This window comes from Callithrix jacchus, chromosome 7 (assembly GCF_049354715.1).
Source record: "Callithrix jacchus isolate 240 chromosome 7, calJac240_pri, whole genome shotgun sequence".
Lineage (NCBI taxonomy): Eukaryota > Metazoa > Chordata > Mammalia > Primates > Cebidae > Callithrix > Callithrix jacchus.
In genome coordinates this window covers 56,423,491-56,440,589 of record NC_133508.1, presented here as the reverse complement: position 1 = coordinate 56,440,589, position 17,099 = coordinate 56,423,491, and the positions used below count along the sequence as shown (strand labels likewise).

General features: G+C 44.1%; 1 protein-coding gene and 1 non-coding gene across 5 annotated transcripts in view; one reads left to right on the top strand and one right to left on the bottom strand.

Annotated features, from left to right (window-relative positions):
* LOC100392080 (uncharacterized) overlaps positions 1-17,099 on the bottom strand; it is a 63,707-nt gene that overhangs the window by 15,045 nt on the left and 31,563 nt on the right. Inside the window, exon 1 of one of the 4 annotated variants that reach the window (XR_013519827.1) lies at positions 9,461-9,599. The exons of 2 other annotated variants lie outside the window; for them this stretch is intronic. Coding sequence is in view for 1 of the 2 variants with exons in the window: in XM_078330599.1 (XP_078186725.1) it covers positions 9,625-9,858 (234 nt within the window). In the remaining variant the exon portion in view is untranslated. Of the gene's footprint in view, positions 1-9,460; positions 9,859-17,099 lie in introns of those variants that run through there. One more of the 4 variants, XM_078330599.1, reaches the window with a different exon arrangement.
* On the top strand, positions 5,050-5,154 carry LOC118143516 (small nucleolar RNA U13). The gene has a single exon (XR_004727718.1). It is a non-coding gene; the product is annotated as a small nucleolar RNA U13 (small nucleolar RNA).

Here is a 17,099-nt window from a genome sequence, read left to right as displayed (position 1 = left end):
GTAATCCCAGCTACTCAGGAGGCTGAGGCAAGATAATTGCTTGAAACTGGGAGGCAGAGGTTGCATTGAGCTGAGATTGCACCACTGCATTCCAGCCTGGGTGACAGAGCAAGACTCCATCTCGAAAAAAGAAATTATGTTCCTTTTGCTTCACACCCAATGATAGCTTTGCTAGGAATAAAATTTTATGTTAATGATATTTTTCACTTTTAATAAGTTCCCTTTCTAATTAAATCAACTAGAGTTGACTTTTGAGTATTTTGAATGTGTTGTTTGTTGTTTTTTGCTTTCTGGTTTCTAATGTTATTATTTAGAAGTTCAAGCCCATTCTAATTTCCATCTTTTTAAAAAGCAATTTAATGAGGTATAATTCATACACCCCAAGGTGTTTTTTTTGTTTTTTTTTTTTGAGACAGGATCTCACTCTGTTGCTCAGGCTGCAGTGCAGTGGAGCAATCACAGCTAAACTGCAGCCTCCACCTCCCAGGCTCAAGTGATCCTCCCATCTCAGCCTCCCCAGTAGTTGGGACCACAGGTGTGAGCTACCATCCTTGGCTAATTTTTGTTTTTGTTTTTGCAGAGATGGGGTTTCCCCATATTGCCCAGTCTGATGTTTGAAGTCCTTGGCTCAAGCGATCCACCTGCCACAGTCTCCCAAAGTGCCAGGATTACAGGCATGAATCACTGCCCCTATCCATACCCCAAGTCTTTAGATGTGGCATTCTTTGGGGTTTTCTCCTCTCTTTCTCTGAAATCTTGTTAGGTACCTCTCCACCTCTCCTACCTCTAGGCCAATGGCTACAAGTTTTCTGGGGATATTCCTCCCACATCAAAACACAGTTCTCCATATTCCATAAGGTTTAAACTAGGAATCATAATTATAGAATCTCCCTGCCACTTTCATTCGGCCAGTGATTTTTGAGCATGTACTGGACAATTGCTGGACAACTGGGTGAGCTGTCTTCTGAGTCTGGATTTATAATAGGTCAAAAAAGCAGGGCTCCTAACCTCAGTGAAGCTTGTATTAATAGCAAATAGATAATACGTAGAAATAGATCAAACAATTTCAAATTTTGCTACTTTTTCTTTTTTTGAGATGGAGTTTCACTCTCTTCTTTCTTCTTTCTTCTTCTCTCTATTGAGATGGAGTTTCGAGTTGCCCAGGCTGGAATGCAATAGCGCAATCTCAGCTCACTCCAACCTCTGTCTCCCAGGTTAAAGTGATTCTTCTGCCTCAGCCTCCTGAGTAGCTGGGATTACAGGTGTGCATCACCACACCTGGCTAATTTTGTATTTTTAGTAGTGATGAGGTTTTGCCATGTTGATCAGGCTGGTTTCAAACTCCTGATCTTAAGTGATCCACCCACCTCGGCCTCCCAAAGTGCTGGGATTACAGGTGTGAGCCACTGCGCTGGGCCAAATTTTGCGATTTATAAATAAAGAGAGTGTTGTGATAGTGAAGTATGAGGGTAGTCAACGGGTGTCCCTCTGAGAACTGGAAGATGGGAATCAGGATGGAATCTTCTGGCAGAGGTTTCCACAGATGTCACAGTTCCTGTGCTGGCCTCTGAGGCTCACCTGATTAGGGTTACCTCTCTCATGTCACCTCTCAATCCCCTCCATCCCCTCCAGCCTCCTCGCTGTTTCTTGGACACACCAGACATGCTGCAGCTTTGAAGCCTTTGCCGTGGCTACCCGCTCTGCTGGAACGCCCTCCCCCGACATATCCTGTGGCTCATTCCCCTGCCTCCTCCACGTTTCAGATTCTGCCTTCTCACTAAGCCATTCCCCAGTTCTGACGTAGAAAATTGCAGATGCACTCCCCAACACCTCTAATCCCCTCTCTTGACTTTCTTTTCCCTGAGTGCTGATTTCCATCTGACATATTTTATTTATTCATTCATTCATTTGAGACAAGGTCTCACTCTGTCACCCAGGCTGGAGTGCAGTGGTACAATCATGGCTCATTACAGCTTTGATCTCCTGGGCTCAAGTGATCCTCCCACCTCAGCCTCCTGAGTAGCTTGGATTACACCATCCAGGCCCTGGCTAATTTTGTTCATTTTTTTATAGAGACAAGGTCTCACTATGTTGCCCAGACTGGTCTTGAACTCCTGGACTCAAGTGATTCTCAAGCGTTGTCCGCCCCAAAGGGCTGGGATTACAGGCATAAGCCATCACTTCTGGCCTGAGATACTGTATTCATTTACTTGTCATGTTACAGTCTTTCTTCATTAACATGTAAGTTTCCCAGCGGCAGAGATTTGTATGCTTTTCATTCCTGTCTCTTCAGCACCAAGTACAGTGTGCGGCACATAATAGGTGTTTGATAAGCACTTGTTGAGTGAATAGGTAGTTCTGTGTGGGAAATAGTTTGGTATATTGTGCAACAGTAGAAGGCCAGTGGATGGGACAGGGGAGTAAGCGAGTGGGGCAGGAGGGGAGCTTGGAGAGGTGGTCACAGGGCAGACAGCCAGCTGCTGGGCCATGGAAATGAGGTGGATTTAAAGAATAATAGAATACTTTCAAGGGTTTTAAGTAACAGAGTGACATTATCTGATTTGTATTTTTAAAAAATCACAATGGCTGCCATGTTGGGCCCGGATTTAGGGGTTAAGAGTAGTAAGTAAGGAGTAGAAAAGAGTCAACCAGCCAGGCATGGTGGCTCACACCTGTAAATCCAGCTACTCAGGAGACCAAGGTGGGAGGATCGCCTGAGGCTGAGAGTTTGAGAACAGCCTAGACAATACCGTAAGACCCTGTCTCTAAAACAACAATAATTAAAAAATTAGCCAGGCATGATGGTGGCACACACCTGTAGTCTCAACTACTCAAGAGGCTGAAGTGGGAGAATTGCTTGAGTTCAGGAGTTCAAGGCTGCAGTGAGCCATGATTATACCACTGTACTCCAGCCTGAGTGCCAGAGTAACTCTGTCACACACACACACACACACAAAATAAAATAAAATAAAAAAGAAGGAAGGAAAGAAGAAAGCAAGCAAGAAAGAAAAGGAAAGAGGCAGGTGCAGTGGCTCATACCTGTAATCCTAGCACTTTGGGAAGCCAAGAAGCGGGGATTACTTAGGACAAAGAGGGAGGATCATTTGAGCCCAGGAGTTCAAGACCAGTCTGGGCAACAAAGACCTTGTCTCTACACAATAAAATAAAATGAAATAAGAAAGAGAAGTTAAAATAAAAGAGCCAGCCAGTAGGAAGCTACTGCAATAGTCTAGGCAAGAGAAGCTGTTGGCTGAGATCCAGGTGAGAGCAAGAGCAGGTGGGGAGAAGTGGCCAGAACACCGAGTCGATGAGAAATCTGCACTCTACCGTGCCGCAGGACCGTCGCTACACACTGGGTGTGGGTTTATAGATCTCCTTTAGTGATTCTTCTTCTAATATCAAATCCAGTTTGGCAGTTCATGTTCCAGCTAGGGATCAGAGGAGGCTAAATTAGATCCTGCCAGCCAACCCTCAGAAGCTATGACCGAGAACTCAGAGGAACCGTGGCCCCAGCTTTCAAAGACATCCAGCCAGGCACTACCCTTCCTTGTACCTGAGTCCTGGTTGATAAGCCTTTTTATTCCCTGGATCTGTCCCAGCCTCTCCATCTCCAAGGCCACTTCCAGACCCTCATCGCCCCGGATGGACAAGTGATGGCAGCCTCCCTCTTCACTGGCCTCTCGGCTTCCAGTCTTTAAGTCTACTCTCCCCAGGGTTGAGTGAATGAACATCCTAAAACCCAAACCCGATGGAGTCCCTTTTCTGCTGGACACCTTTCAGTGACTGCCCACGATGTCCAACATGAAACTCTAGCTTCGTATCATGAGATGCAAGACTCTCCTCCACCCAACGCCGCCCTCTCCACCAGCTATGCTTCCCGCCCCTCCCTCTTTGCTCCCACTTGACCCCCAGCCTGACCCAACACTTGGTGTTCCTCCTTCCACTTCCTGCCTTGCTGGTGAGGCCTGGCTTATGCTTCTCTCTCTGCCTAGAAAACTTGTAGTTTACTTTTATGGTTACTTCTCTCACCTCACAATTAGCTCAGGAAACACCGCCTCCAAGAGTCCAGGTACCTTCCCATGGCCTCCCCTGTCCTCTGCCCCCAGTTCACCTGGTGTGTCATACACCTCTGCTACTGCTCTGGGTTTTGTTTTTTTGTTTTTGAGACAGGTTCTCACTCTAGTCGCCCTGGCTGGAGTGCAGTGGTGCAATCTCAGCTCACTGCAGCCTTGACCTCCCAGGCTCAAGCTCTTCAGCCTCCCAAGTAGCTAGGCCTATAGGTGTGTGCCACCATGCCCAGCTAGTTTATATATATATACTTGTAAAGACAGGGTCTTGCCATGTTGCCCAGGCTGGTCTCAAACTCCTGAGCTCTAGCAATCCTCCCGCGTTGGCCTCCCAAAGTGCTGGGATTACAGGTGTGAGCCACCACGCCCAGCCAGCTTGTCTTTATCGGCCCTGAGCTGACGAGGCTGTCAATATCAACCTCAGCCCTCTTCCCAGGCTCTCTTTCCCACCTCAGGCAGAGTTTGCCTTCAGATGCAAAGGCCTATGAGTCTCCTCTCCAGTTAGTGCTGAGACTTGGCCAGCCACAGAAGGGATTCTGATGTTGCATCCAAATAAGGTGAAAGGACTAGCTGTTGTTAAAACTGTGTGAGAGCTGCGAGTAAGGAAATATTCTCTCTGAGATAAATGCTGCTGAAATACACAACATGAGGCTTCCAAATATGAGCTACTGACTGGAAAGAATCCTGCTTGTTAAGGAGCCTGAATCTTCCTCCCCAGCCAGGGATCTAGTGATGCCAATCCCGCCGAGGTCTGGTGTTCAATGGAGGTCAGGATGCAGCCCACCTGAGATCTTAACGGGGAGGGGGTCCTTCATTAGTTAGCAGGCACGGTTTAGTAACAGTAACATCACAAGTATGTGCGGGACCCAGGCTTTCTGAATAGCGCTAACGTAATATGGAGAGCGAACAGTCCAAAGTCTCCGTGAGCAAGGATGGATAGAAAAGAACTCGTTCAACCTTTTATCAAGAATAGTCATATAAGATCCTTTTGTAGTTCATGAGCATGATGACTGGGTGTTCCTGCGCATGTGTGAGATGTGCCACTCTCTGAAGCTTGTTACAACATTGGCACCTTACTTGTCTAACCTGAAAAAAACAAACAGTCATATAAGGGCCAGGCATGGTGGCTCATGCCTGTAATCCCAGCACTATCCCAGCCAAGGTAGGCCGATTGCTTGAGTTCAGGAGGTCAAGACCAGCCTGGGCAACATAAGGAGACCCTGAGTCTACAAAAAATTAGCAAGGGGTGGTGGTGTGCACCTGTGGTCCCAGCTACTCAGTGGCTGAGGCAAAGGCATTGCTTGAACCCGGAAGGTCGAGGCTGCAGTGAGCTGTGATCGTGCCACTGCACTCCAACCTGAATAGCAAAGGGAGACCCTGTCTCAAAAAGAAAAAAAAGTATATATATATATATATATATATATACTTTTGTATATATATATTTGTTATATATTTTTGTATAAATATATTTGTTATTTCTTGGAGACTTTGCTCATTCCTTTTTATCCTTTTTTCTCTATTCTTGTCTTGTCGTTTTGTTTCGTTAAGTTGGTCTTCGACCTCTAATACCCTTTCTTCTGCTTGATCCATTCGGCTGTTTAAGCTTGTACATATTTCACTCAGTTCTCGTGTTGTATTTTTCAACTCCATAAGTTCATTTGTATTCCTCTCTATATTGTCTATTCTTTTCAACATTTCATCGAACCTTTTTTCCAAGTTCTTAGTTTCTTTACATTGGGTTAGAACAAGTTCCTTTAACTCCCAGAAGTTTCTTATCATCCACCTTTTAAAGCCTACTTCAGATAATGGAACACAGTCCTTTTCCATCAGGGCTTGTTCCGTTGCTGATGAGAAATATGGGACTATGTGAAAAGACCTAATATACGCTTGATTGGTGTACCTGAATGTGACGGAGAGAATGAAGTCAAGCTGGAAAATACTCTCCAGGACATTATCCAGGAAAATTTTCCTAATTTAGCAAAGCAGGACACTATTCAACCCCAGGCAATACAGAGAACACCACAAAGATATTCCTCAAGAAGACCAACCCCAAGGCACATAATCGTTAGATTCACCAAGATCGAAACAAAGGAGAAAATATTAAGGGCAGCCAGAGAGAAAGATCAAGTTACCCATAAAGGTAAGCCTATTAGGCTTACAGCAGATCTCTCAACGGAAACCCTATAAGCTAGAAGAGAGTGGGGGCCAATATTCAATATACTTAAAGAACAAAACTTTCAGCCCAGAATTTCATATCCTGCCAATTTAAGCTTTATATTTGAAGGAAAAATAAAATCTTTTAGGAACAAGCAAGTACTCAGAGATTTTATTACCACCAGGCCTGCTTTACAAGAACTTCTAAAAGAAGCATTATACACAGAAAGGAACAACCAGTATGATCCTTTCTAAAAATACACCAAAAAGTAAAGAGCGTTAACATAAAGAAGAATTTTTATCAACAAAAGGACAAAATAGCCAGTTAATATCAAATGGCAGCAACCCTAAAGTTAAATCAACCAAATCTCCCAATCAAAAGATACAGACAAAATCCAACGGTATATCCAAAGATATACATAGACTCAAAATAAAGGGTTGGGGAAAAAAAAAAAAAAAAACGTACCAACCAAATGGAGAGCAAAAATAAATAAATAAAAAGCAGGAGTTGCAATTTTCACATTTGACAAAATAGATTTCAAAGCTATAAGGATACAAGGGTAAAAGGATTAATGTAACAATAAGAGATCTTAACACCCAGATACATAAGACACATAGATTTAGATTCAACGAGACAACAAATTGATAACGATATCCAGGATTTGAACTCAGAGCCAGAACAAATAAACACAATAGAGGTCTCCATTTTAAACACATAAAATATGCATTAACCACTTTAAACACTCAAAATATTGATCGGCCATTATTGAAACCCATATTAGGAATGAAGTAATATTCCTTTTTCCCCCTTTTTCTTTTTTTCCCCTTCTTTTTCTCTTTAAAAAAAAAAAAAAATCGTTAGATTCACCAAGATCGAAAAAAAAAAAAAAAAAAATTAGCCAGGTGTGGTGATAGGCACCTGTAATCCCACTTAGAAGGCTGAGGTAGGAGAATCATTGAACCCGGGAGGTGAAGGTTAAAAAAAAAAAAAAAAAAAAAAAGAGAACAGCAAGGGAGAGGTCCACCCCTATGATCCAATCACCTCCCACCAGGCCCCTCCTCCAACACTGGGGATTATAATTTGACATGAGATTTGGGTGGAGACACAAATCCAAACCATATCAGTAGCGTACAAGTTTACTGTAGGAAAACTAGATAATAAAAAAAAAAAAAAAAAAAAAAAAAAGAAAAAAAATAAAATAAATATATTTGTTATATATTTTGTGTATATACACAAAATATTAACATATCTATTGCTGTGTAACAAATTATCCTGAGCACAGAAGCTTAAAACAATATTTATTTATCTCACAGTTTCTGTGGGTCAGGAAATTGCGAGTGGCTCTGCTGAGTGGTTCTTATTGATGGTTGCATACATAAGAGTTTGCAGTCGAATCATCACCTGGGGCTGCCATCATCTGAAGGCTAGAGGACCCACCTCCATGATGGCTCACTCACACAGCTAATGGCAGGAGGTCTCAGTTCCTCATTACACCACCCCTCCCTAGAGCTGCTTGAGTGTGCTCATGATGTGGCAGCAGCCCTCTGCAGAAGCAGGAAGTCCAACAGAGAGACCAAGACAGAAGCCTCAAGGTCTTTTGTGACCTTGGTCTTGGAAATTGTACACTGTCGCTTTCACTTTATTCTGTTTGTTACAAGTGAGTTGCTAAATTCAGTTTGGTCAAGGGGAAGGGAAATAGGGTCTACCTTTTGAAGGAAGTGTCAAAATTATAGACATATTTTAAACCACCTCATCAAATTAAGAAGAAACAAGAAGGCTGGGTGCGGTGGCTAACGCCTGTAATCCCAGGACTTTGGGAGGCCAAGACGGGTGGATCACGAGGTCAAGAGATCGAGACCATCCTGGTCAACACAGTGAAACCCCGTCTCTACTAAAAATATAAAAAATTGTCTGGGCATGGTGGCGTGTGCCTGTAATCCCAGCTACTCAGGAGGCTGAGCCAGGAGAATTTGCCTGAACCCAGGAGGCAGAGGTTGCGGTGAGCCGAGGTCACGCCATTGCACTCCAGCCTGGGTAACACGAGTGAAACTCTGTCTCAAAAAAAAAGGAGAAGAAACAAGAAATCTGAAAGTCTTGAGGCTTCTAAAACTCCTGCTGCCATTAGGACAATGGAACTTTAGTATGAAGAAAAGAGTTCTAGATTGACAGTGATGGCAAGATTCACTCACTAATTCATCCATCCATTATTCATCTACTCATTTAACAGCTATTAATTGACCATTACTGTGTGCTACAGGGTTCAAGAAAAGACACCATTCTAATTAAAATAACAATTGCTGGCTGGGCACAGTGGTTCATGTCTGTAATCCCAGCACATTGGGAGGCCAAGGTGGGAGGATTGCTTGAGTCCAGTAGTTCAAAACCAGCCTGGGCACACATGGTGAAACCCTGTCTCTATAAAAAATTTAAAAATTGCCCAGATGTGGTGGTGTGTGCCTGTAGTCCCAGCTACTAGGGAGACTGAGGTGGGAGGATCGTGACCCTGGGAGGCGGAGGCTGCAGTGAGCCAAGATTGTATCACTGCACATTCCAGCCTGGGTGACAAAGTGAGATCTGAATAGTAATAATAATAATAACAATAACAATTGCTGGCCTTTAGCACTTACTGTGTGCCCAGTACTGCAAAGACATTTGCATTTTAATTATTCCAATAACGCTTTGATGTGGGGACTGTTATTATTCCCCATTTACAAACGAGAAGCCTTAGAAAGGGAAAGTCATGTACTTTCAAGGGGTAGATCTTATGATATGAATCTGTCTTAGTCTGTTAGGGCTGCTATAACAAAAACACCATGAAAAGCATGGCTTACAATCAACAACCACTTATGTCTCACAGTTCTGGTGGCTAGAAGATCATGATACCAGCAAATTCAGTATTGGATAAAGGCCCACTTTCTGGTTCACAGATGGCGTCTCCTCATGGTATCCTCACGTAGTTAAAGGGGTGAGGGGTCTCTCTAGAGCCTTTTTTATAAAGGCACTAATCTCATTCATAAGGGTTTCACCCTTCTGACCTGTCACCTCCAAAAGGCCCCACCTGCTAATACATCACTTTGGGGGTTAGGATTTCAATGTATGAATTTGGGAGGGGGGCAGATCACAGACATCCAGGCCATAGGCAGAAGCAAAAGGCTCTGACCTTAGTCTGCATGCTTATACCACTATACTCTAGTAAGTGACAGCTATTATTACTATTTTAATAATGGATTCCTGTTACCTAGCTGAGGACTCTGAGGCTCAGAGAGGATGTGTGATTTGTCCAAGGTTGTTTTTGGCAGAGCCGAGCTGCAAAGCCAGGTCCCCAGAGTACCAAGTCTGTGCTTTTTCTTCTCACTTGCTTAAAACGGAGTCCTTTCTGTCCTGCTTCCTGCAGAAACAGAGCTAAGATGGAAAAGGGCCCAGGAGGCTGGAGAGGAGTGTGGGAAGGGGGGAAATGATTGCTGGTGCCTGGAAGCCTTCACAAGCGTGGATTTCTTTTGGTTGGTTGAAGACTAGATCAGAATCTCTCCAGAGGCTGCTGTGAAGATGCTGTGGAACTCTGGTGTGTCGATGAGGTGTTGCTGTACTGAGGCTGTCAGACAGCTGGCTCTCTGCAAAAAGCTCCAGACCCTGTTGCTGCCACAAGGAATGAGGTCAGATGTAGCTAAACGTCCTTTGCTCAGCGTCAGGCACGGTGCTAAGGTGTGCACATTTAGTCAGTGGCCTATCAATACTGTTCATTATTCCCATCTTAAGAGGAGGAAATTGAGGCACAAAAGGGACGACTTGGGCCAGGTATAGTGGCTCACGCCTGTAATCCCAGCATTTTGGGAGGCTGAGGCGGGTGGATGACTTGAGGTCAGGAATTCGAGACCAGCCAGGCCAACATGGTGAAACCCCATGTCTACCAAAAATACAAATATTAGCCAGGTGTGGTGGCGCATGCCTGGAATCCCAGCTACTTGGCAGGCTGAGACAGGAGGACAGCTTGAACCTGGAAGGCAGCGGTTGCAGTGAGTTGAGATCGCATCATTGCACTCCAGCCTGGGCTTTGTCTCAAAAAAAAAAAAAAAGAGAGAGAAAATACAAAAAGGATGACTTGTCTGCGTGCACGTAGATATAGGGTTTCAGGTGGGTTAATCGGGGTTCAGAGAGTTGGTAAGCTATAACAGTTTAAGCCCAGAGTCCTGCAATGAGGGGGCCTGATTTCATGGGCCCTGGGCAATCTTGCCTTTGTGGGCTCCTTCCCTCCATAAAAAAATTTAACTTTATATTTTATGACTATGTTAGAATGAAGTTAAATCTAATCCAGACTAAAGTCACTATTTTTTTAATGTATTTTTTATTTTTTAATTTTTAAAAATTTAACAGTAGAGATGAGGTCTCACTATGTTGCCCAGGCTGGTCTCGACCTCCAGGACTCAAGTGATCCTTCTGCCTTGGTCTTCCAAAGTGCTGGGATTATACGTGTGAGCCACTGTGCCTGGCCAAATTCACCATTATATGCTCATTATTATTACTTTTATGTTTTTCTTCTGAGTTTAAAACAAATTAAAATAGGCCGGGCGCGGTGGCTCACACCTGTAATCCCAGCACTTTGGGAGGCCGAGGCGGGTGGATCACGAGGTCAAGAGATGGAGACCATCCTGGTCAACATGGTGAAACCCCGTCTCTACTAAAAATACAAAAATTAGCTGGGCTTGGTGGTGCATGCCTGTAATCCCAGCTACTCAGGAGGCTGAGGCAGGAGAATTGCCTGAACCCAGGAGGTGGAGGTTGCGGTGAGCCGAGATGGCACCATTGCACTCCAGCCTGGGTAACAAGAGCGAAACTCCGTTTCAAAAAAAAAAAAAAAAAAAATTAAAATAAAACAATGTTATTAAAATAAAATAAAGCCTCATGGGCCCTGTGCTTGCTGTGTCTGATGGGGAAAATTGGCCTTGTCGAGTGAGTTCTGATTCTCCCAAGTGCTGACTGTGTGATCTTGGCTAACTTTACCCTTCTGTGCCTCACTTTATATAATATGGGAATAAATGGTGAACTATATTGTATGTGGTGATTATGAGGATGAAATGAACTAATATATGTAAAATGCTCAGCACAGTGCCTGCCATAAATGAAAATGCTCAATCAATTAATAAATGTTAGTTAATTTTTTTCTTTTTTTTTTTTTGAGACAGAGTTTCGCTCTTGTTACCCAGGCTGGAGTGCAATGGCGCAATCTCCGCTCACCGCAACCTCCACCTCCTGGGTTCAGGCAATTCTCCTGCCTCAGCCTCCTGAGTAGCTGGGACTACAGGCACGTGCCACCATGCCCAGCTAATTTTTTGTATTTTTAGTAGAGACAGGGTTTCACCATGTTGATCAGGATGGTCTCGATCTCTTGACCTCGTGATCCACCCACCTCGGCCTCCCAAAGTGCTGGGATTACAGGCTTGAACCACCGCGCCCAGCCCAACTTTTTTCTTTTTTAAGTAACTTTTTCTGGTCCCACAGCTAGCAAGTGGTAGAGCTAAGTGTACCCTACGTTTAGCTGACTGTCAAACCTCCAATCCAACCTCCTCAATGCGACAAGAGAATAAATGGCAGAACAGAACTGAGAATTGGGCTACAGTGAATTTGTTCCCCAACTAAAATACAGTCAACACGTTGTACATTTTCCAGGAAGGTCTCTTTGTGACCTTACGAGCTGTGTGACCTTCTGCAAGTTGCTCAACACCATTGGGCTTCAACTGCCTCATGGAAATTCTTGACTAACCTCATCCTCATGGTGTCTTTTAACATGCTCCTCTAACCCCTGTTGTTCACATCATCTGATAATTAAACTGAGAAGCTTAATGAGATTCAGCTAGATTTATTTTTTTGGCAGGGATACTTTACTGGTAGCGCCGTCTGTAATGGTTAATTTTATGTGTCAACTTGGAGGATGTATTTGGATGAGATCAACATTGAAATCTTTGAGTAAGCAGGCTGCCTTCCATAATGTGAGTGGACCTCATCCAATCAGATGAAGGGCTGAATAGAACAGAAGGTCTGGCCTCTGTGAGCAAAGAGGAATTTTCCAGAAGACTGCCTTTGTACTGAAATGATACCACCAGTTCTCCTAGGTCTATAGCCTGCCAGCCCACATTGCAGATTTGGAACTTGCCAGCCTCCATAATTGTATGAGCCAGTTTCTTATCATAAATTTCTCTCTCACCCTCTCTTTTTCTCTCTGTTAACATTTGGGTATGTTTCCTTCCCATTTAAAAAAAATTAACACAGTTGAGATGACATAATTTTGTCTTTTGCCTTTTAAATTTAATATTATAACAAATTGCACTTCTTCATATTATAAACCTTATAACCATTATTCCTCTTTTCTAATCATAAAAGTAGGATTATCGTAGGATATTTGAAAAACACAAAAAATTGGCTGGATGCAGTGACTTATGCCTGCAATCCCAGCATCTTGGGAGGCTGAGGTGGGAGGATCACTTGAGCCTGGGAGTTTGAGATCAGCCTGTGCAACATAGTGAGACCCCCATCTCAATTTTAAAAAAAGGGAAAGAAAAGAAAAAAGAAGAAAAATATTTAAAAATTTAAGAATGAATAAAAACTCTTCTGTAATCCCACCATACATTAATATGTTTTTGTAATACATTCTAGTCTATGTTCTCTTTGTGGAAATTATATTATCATATAGCTGGGCATTGTGGGTCATGTTAATAATCCCAGCACCTCAAGAGGCTGAGGTGGTCAGATTGCTTGAGTCCAGGAGGTTGAAGCTGCAGTGAGCTATGATCAAGCCACTGTATTTCAGTGTGGGTAACAGAGCAATACCTTTCTAAAAATAAATTAAATTAAAAAACAAAAATCAGCCAAGCGTGATGATTCACTCCTGTAATCCCAGCAGTTTGGGAGGCTGAGGCGTGTGGATCACCTGAGGTGTGTGGATCATCTGGCCAACATGGTGAAATCCGTCTCTACTAAAAAGTGCCCCCCAAAAATTAGCTGGGTGCCTGTAGCCCCAGCTACTTGGGAGGCTGAGTCATGAGAATTGCTTGAACCTGGGAGGTGGAGATCGCAGTGAGCCAAGGTTGTGCCACTGCACTCCAGCCTTGGTGGCAGAGGGAGACTCTGTCTCAAAAAAAAAAAAAAAGTCATAGTATAATAGTAAATTTATTCTACTTTTTTTCACTTTAACATTATATTAATATGTTGAGCATTTTATACTCCCATGGAATATTTTCCAAGTCTGATTTTTAGATGTCTTAATAATGAAGTAATATATTAATATATCATGGATTCTATTAGTACACATATAACCCAATTTTTTAAAGGGTCTATAACATGTCATAAGTAGTGGTTCCATAAATCACTTGCCCATTCCCTTTAGGAAGACACAGCAAATATTAGAAATACTAATATTTGCAAAACTGGCCCATTTGTTCAATTTGTTCAATTTATCCCCAACCTCTTTCCTTCTAACCCAACATTCCATACTTGCTCAGCTGCACTTATCTTAGTGTACAGGATGTGTGAACAATCATAGTGGAAGATAATTGCAAGCCTGCCTGAGACTCTTGAGTCTTGGATTTTATTTTGCAGACAATGGAGAATGAGCAAATACTTGAGTAGCAGAGGGCCTTCAGTTGGTCAGATTGGTTTTATCAGAAACATCTCTCTGGTAGGAACTGAACAGTAAGTGCAGATGGAGGGCAATAAGGCAGGAAGTCTAGGTAAAAAGTTTCTCCAGCAGTTCAATCAAGAGTTGATGAGGTAGGGCACAGTGACTCACACTTATAATCCCAGCACTTTGGGAGGCCAAGGTGGGAGAATTGCTTGATCGCTGGAGTTCAAGACCAGCCTGGGCAACTTAGTGGGACCCCCATCTCAAAAAAAAAAAAAAAGAAAAAAAAAGAGTTGGACCGGGCGCGGTGGCTGACGCCTGTAATCCCAGCACTTTGGGAGGCCGAGGCGGGTGGATCACGAGGTCAAGAGATCGAGACCATCCTGATCAACATGGTGAAACCCCGTCTCTACTAAAATTACAAAAAATTAGCTGGGCATGGTAGCGCGTGCCTGTAATCCCCGCTACTCAGGAGGCTGAGGCAGAATTGCCTAAACCCAGGAGGCGGAGGTTGCGGTGAGCCAAGATCGCGCCATTGCACTCCAGCCTGGGTAACAAGAGCGAAACTCCATCTCAAAAAAAAAAGAGTTGATGAGCAGGAACATTGAAAATAGAAACGAGGGGGCCAGGTGTAGTAGTTCACGTCTATAATCCCAGCACTTTGGGAGGCTGAGGCTGGCGGATCACAGGGTCAAGAGATTGAGACCATCCTGGCCAACATGGTGAAACCCCATCTCTACTAAAAATTCAAAAATTAGCTGGGCGTAGTGGGGCATGCCTGTAGTCCCAGCTACTCAGGAGGCTGTGGCAGGAGAATTGCTTGAACCCAGGAGGCGGAGGTTGCAGTGAGCTGAGATCTCGCCACTCCACTCCAGCCTGACAACAGAGTGAGACTCCATCTCAAAAAAGAAAGAAAGAAAGAAATGAGGAAGGAGACGAGAGAAAGACCTTGCAGAGAAAGAATTCACAAGGCTGGTCATTGCTATAGTCTGAGTGTTTATGTCACCCCCAAATTAATATATTGAAATCCTCATCCCCAAGGTGATGGTATTAGGAGGTAGAGCCTTTGGGAGGTGATTAGATCAGGAGGGTGGGGGTGCTCATGAATGGAAATAGTACACTTATAAAAGAGCCTCCAGAGAACCCCCTCACCCCTTCAGTCATGTAAAGACACAGTGAGAAGGTCCCATCTATGAACCAGAAAGTGGGTGCTCACCAGACATTTTGGGGTAACATAAACATTCAGACTACAGCAATGACTACCCTTGTGCATTCTTTCCCTGCAAAGTCTTTCTCTCATCTGCTTCCCCTTTCTGTTTTCAGTGCTCTGGCTCATCAACTCCTTTTGGTTCGTTTTGTTGTTGTTGTTGTTTCAGGTGGGGTCTTGCTATGTTGCCCAGGCTGGTCTCAAACTCCTGGGCTAAAGCAATTCTCCCATCTTGGCATCCCAAAGTGCTGGGATTAAAGGCATGAGCCACTGCACCCCTCATCAACTTTTAATTGAATTGTTGGAAAAACTCCTTACCTAGACTTCCTGCCTTTATTGCCCTCCTACATTCAGTTCCTACCAGAGTGATGTTTCTGAATCTATTGGTACTTTGATCTTCAACTTCCCAGCATCCAGAACTGTGAGAAACACGTTTTATGATAAGCCACCCACTCCATGGTATTCTGTTATCGCAGCCTAAACAGACTACGGCAGAAATGAACACGTAGAGAGGAACGCAGTAGCGAGGTCCACAGTGACTAGGATGGTTAGGCTATTCAAGAAAAACCCTGCCTTTACTTTCAGCAACCTCCAGAAGGGCAAGCAGGCAGCCTCCACTCCTAGGAAGGTGCCCATCTTATTCCAGCCAGCCAATCACAAACATCTTCAAAGTCAGGACACCTTTACTATTTCTGTGCACTCCACCTGGGCACCTTCTCTCCCCCTCTACCTCCCTCTTTCATTTTCTTTTTTTTTTTTCTTTTTCATTTATTGAGACAGGGTCTCACTCTGTCACCCAGGCTGGAGTGAAGTGGCATGACCTGGGCTCACTGCGGCCTACACAGCCTGGGCTCAAGGGATCCTCCCACCTCAGCTTCCCAAGTAGCTGAGATTATAGGCACGTGCCAGTGTATTCAGCTACTTTTTAAAATTTTTTTGTAGAGTTGGGGTTTCACCATGTTGCTCAGGCTGGTCTCAAACTCCTAGGCTCAAGCGATCTGCCTGGCTTGGCCCTGCCGAGGTGCTGGGATTACAGGCATGAGCCACCTTGCTAGGCCTCTCTTTCATTTTCTACCCCTCCACCATCCTCCAGAGTTTCTGGCTCCAGCCAACCACACCCCCAGCCTTTGTGATTGAGGCTAAAGAGATGTATTTTTGCTGGGCACAGTGGCTCACGCCTATAATCCCAGGACTTTGGGACACCAAGACAGCTAGATCGTCAGGTCAGGAGTTTGAGACCAGCCTGACCAACATGGTGACCCCATCTCTACTGAAAATACAAAAATTAGCTGGGTCTGTATGTACAATGGGGACAGTAATGTCTTTAAAAGGCTTAGGTCAGCCTGGATGAGGTGGCTCATGCCTGTAATCCCAGCATTTTGGGAGGCAAATCACCTGAGGTCAGGAGTTTGAGAATAGCCTGACCAACATGGTGAAACCCTGTCCCTATTAAAAATAAAATAAAATTAGCCAGGCGTGGTGGCACATGCCCGTAATCCTAGTTACTCAGGAGGCCGAGGCAGAAGAATCACTTGAACCCAGGAGGTGGAGGTTGCAGTAAGCCGAGATCGCACCATTGCGCTCCAGCCTGGGAAACAAGAGAAACTCCATCTTAAAAAAAAAAAAGAGAGATGTATTTCTGTCTTAATGATATGAATAGGTTCTTGTAGATATTTGGGGAATTATTATATTAAAAGATGTGCCCCCTCATCCTCTCATCTCCTTCCAGGGTTGTGGACTAGAAAGACCAGTGAGGGCACAGGTACCAGAGAAACCTATCCCGCCACATAACCAGAGAGGAAATATACACGGAATCAGGTTTGAAATGCATGATACCAATTTCCACCTGAGTCACAGCCTGGTCTGCCCCAGTCACAAAGGTTGCACAGGGAGTGGAGCATTCTTGGCAAAGGCAGATGATGTCAATTGTGGTGATTGGATATAGAGGCAATACTCTCAGAGTCTGTCTTCCTACCTATAAAGGGGTCTGATATGGTTTGACTATGTCCCCACCCAAATCTCATCTTTAATTGTAGCTCCCACAATTTTCGTGTGTCT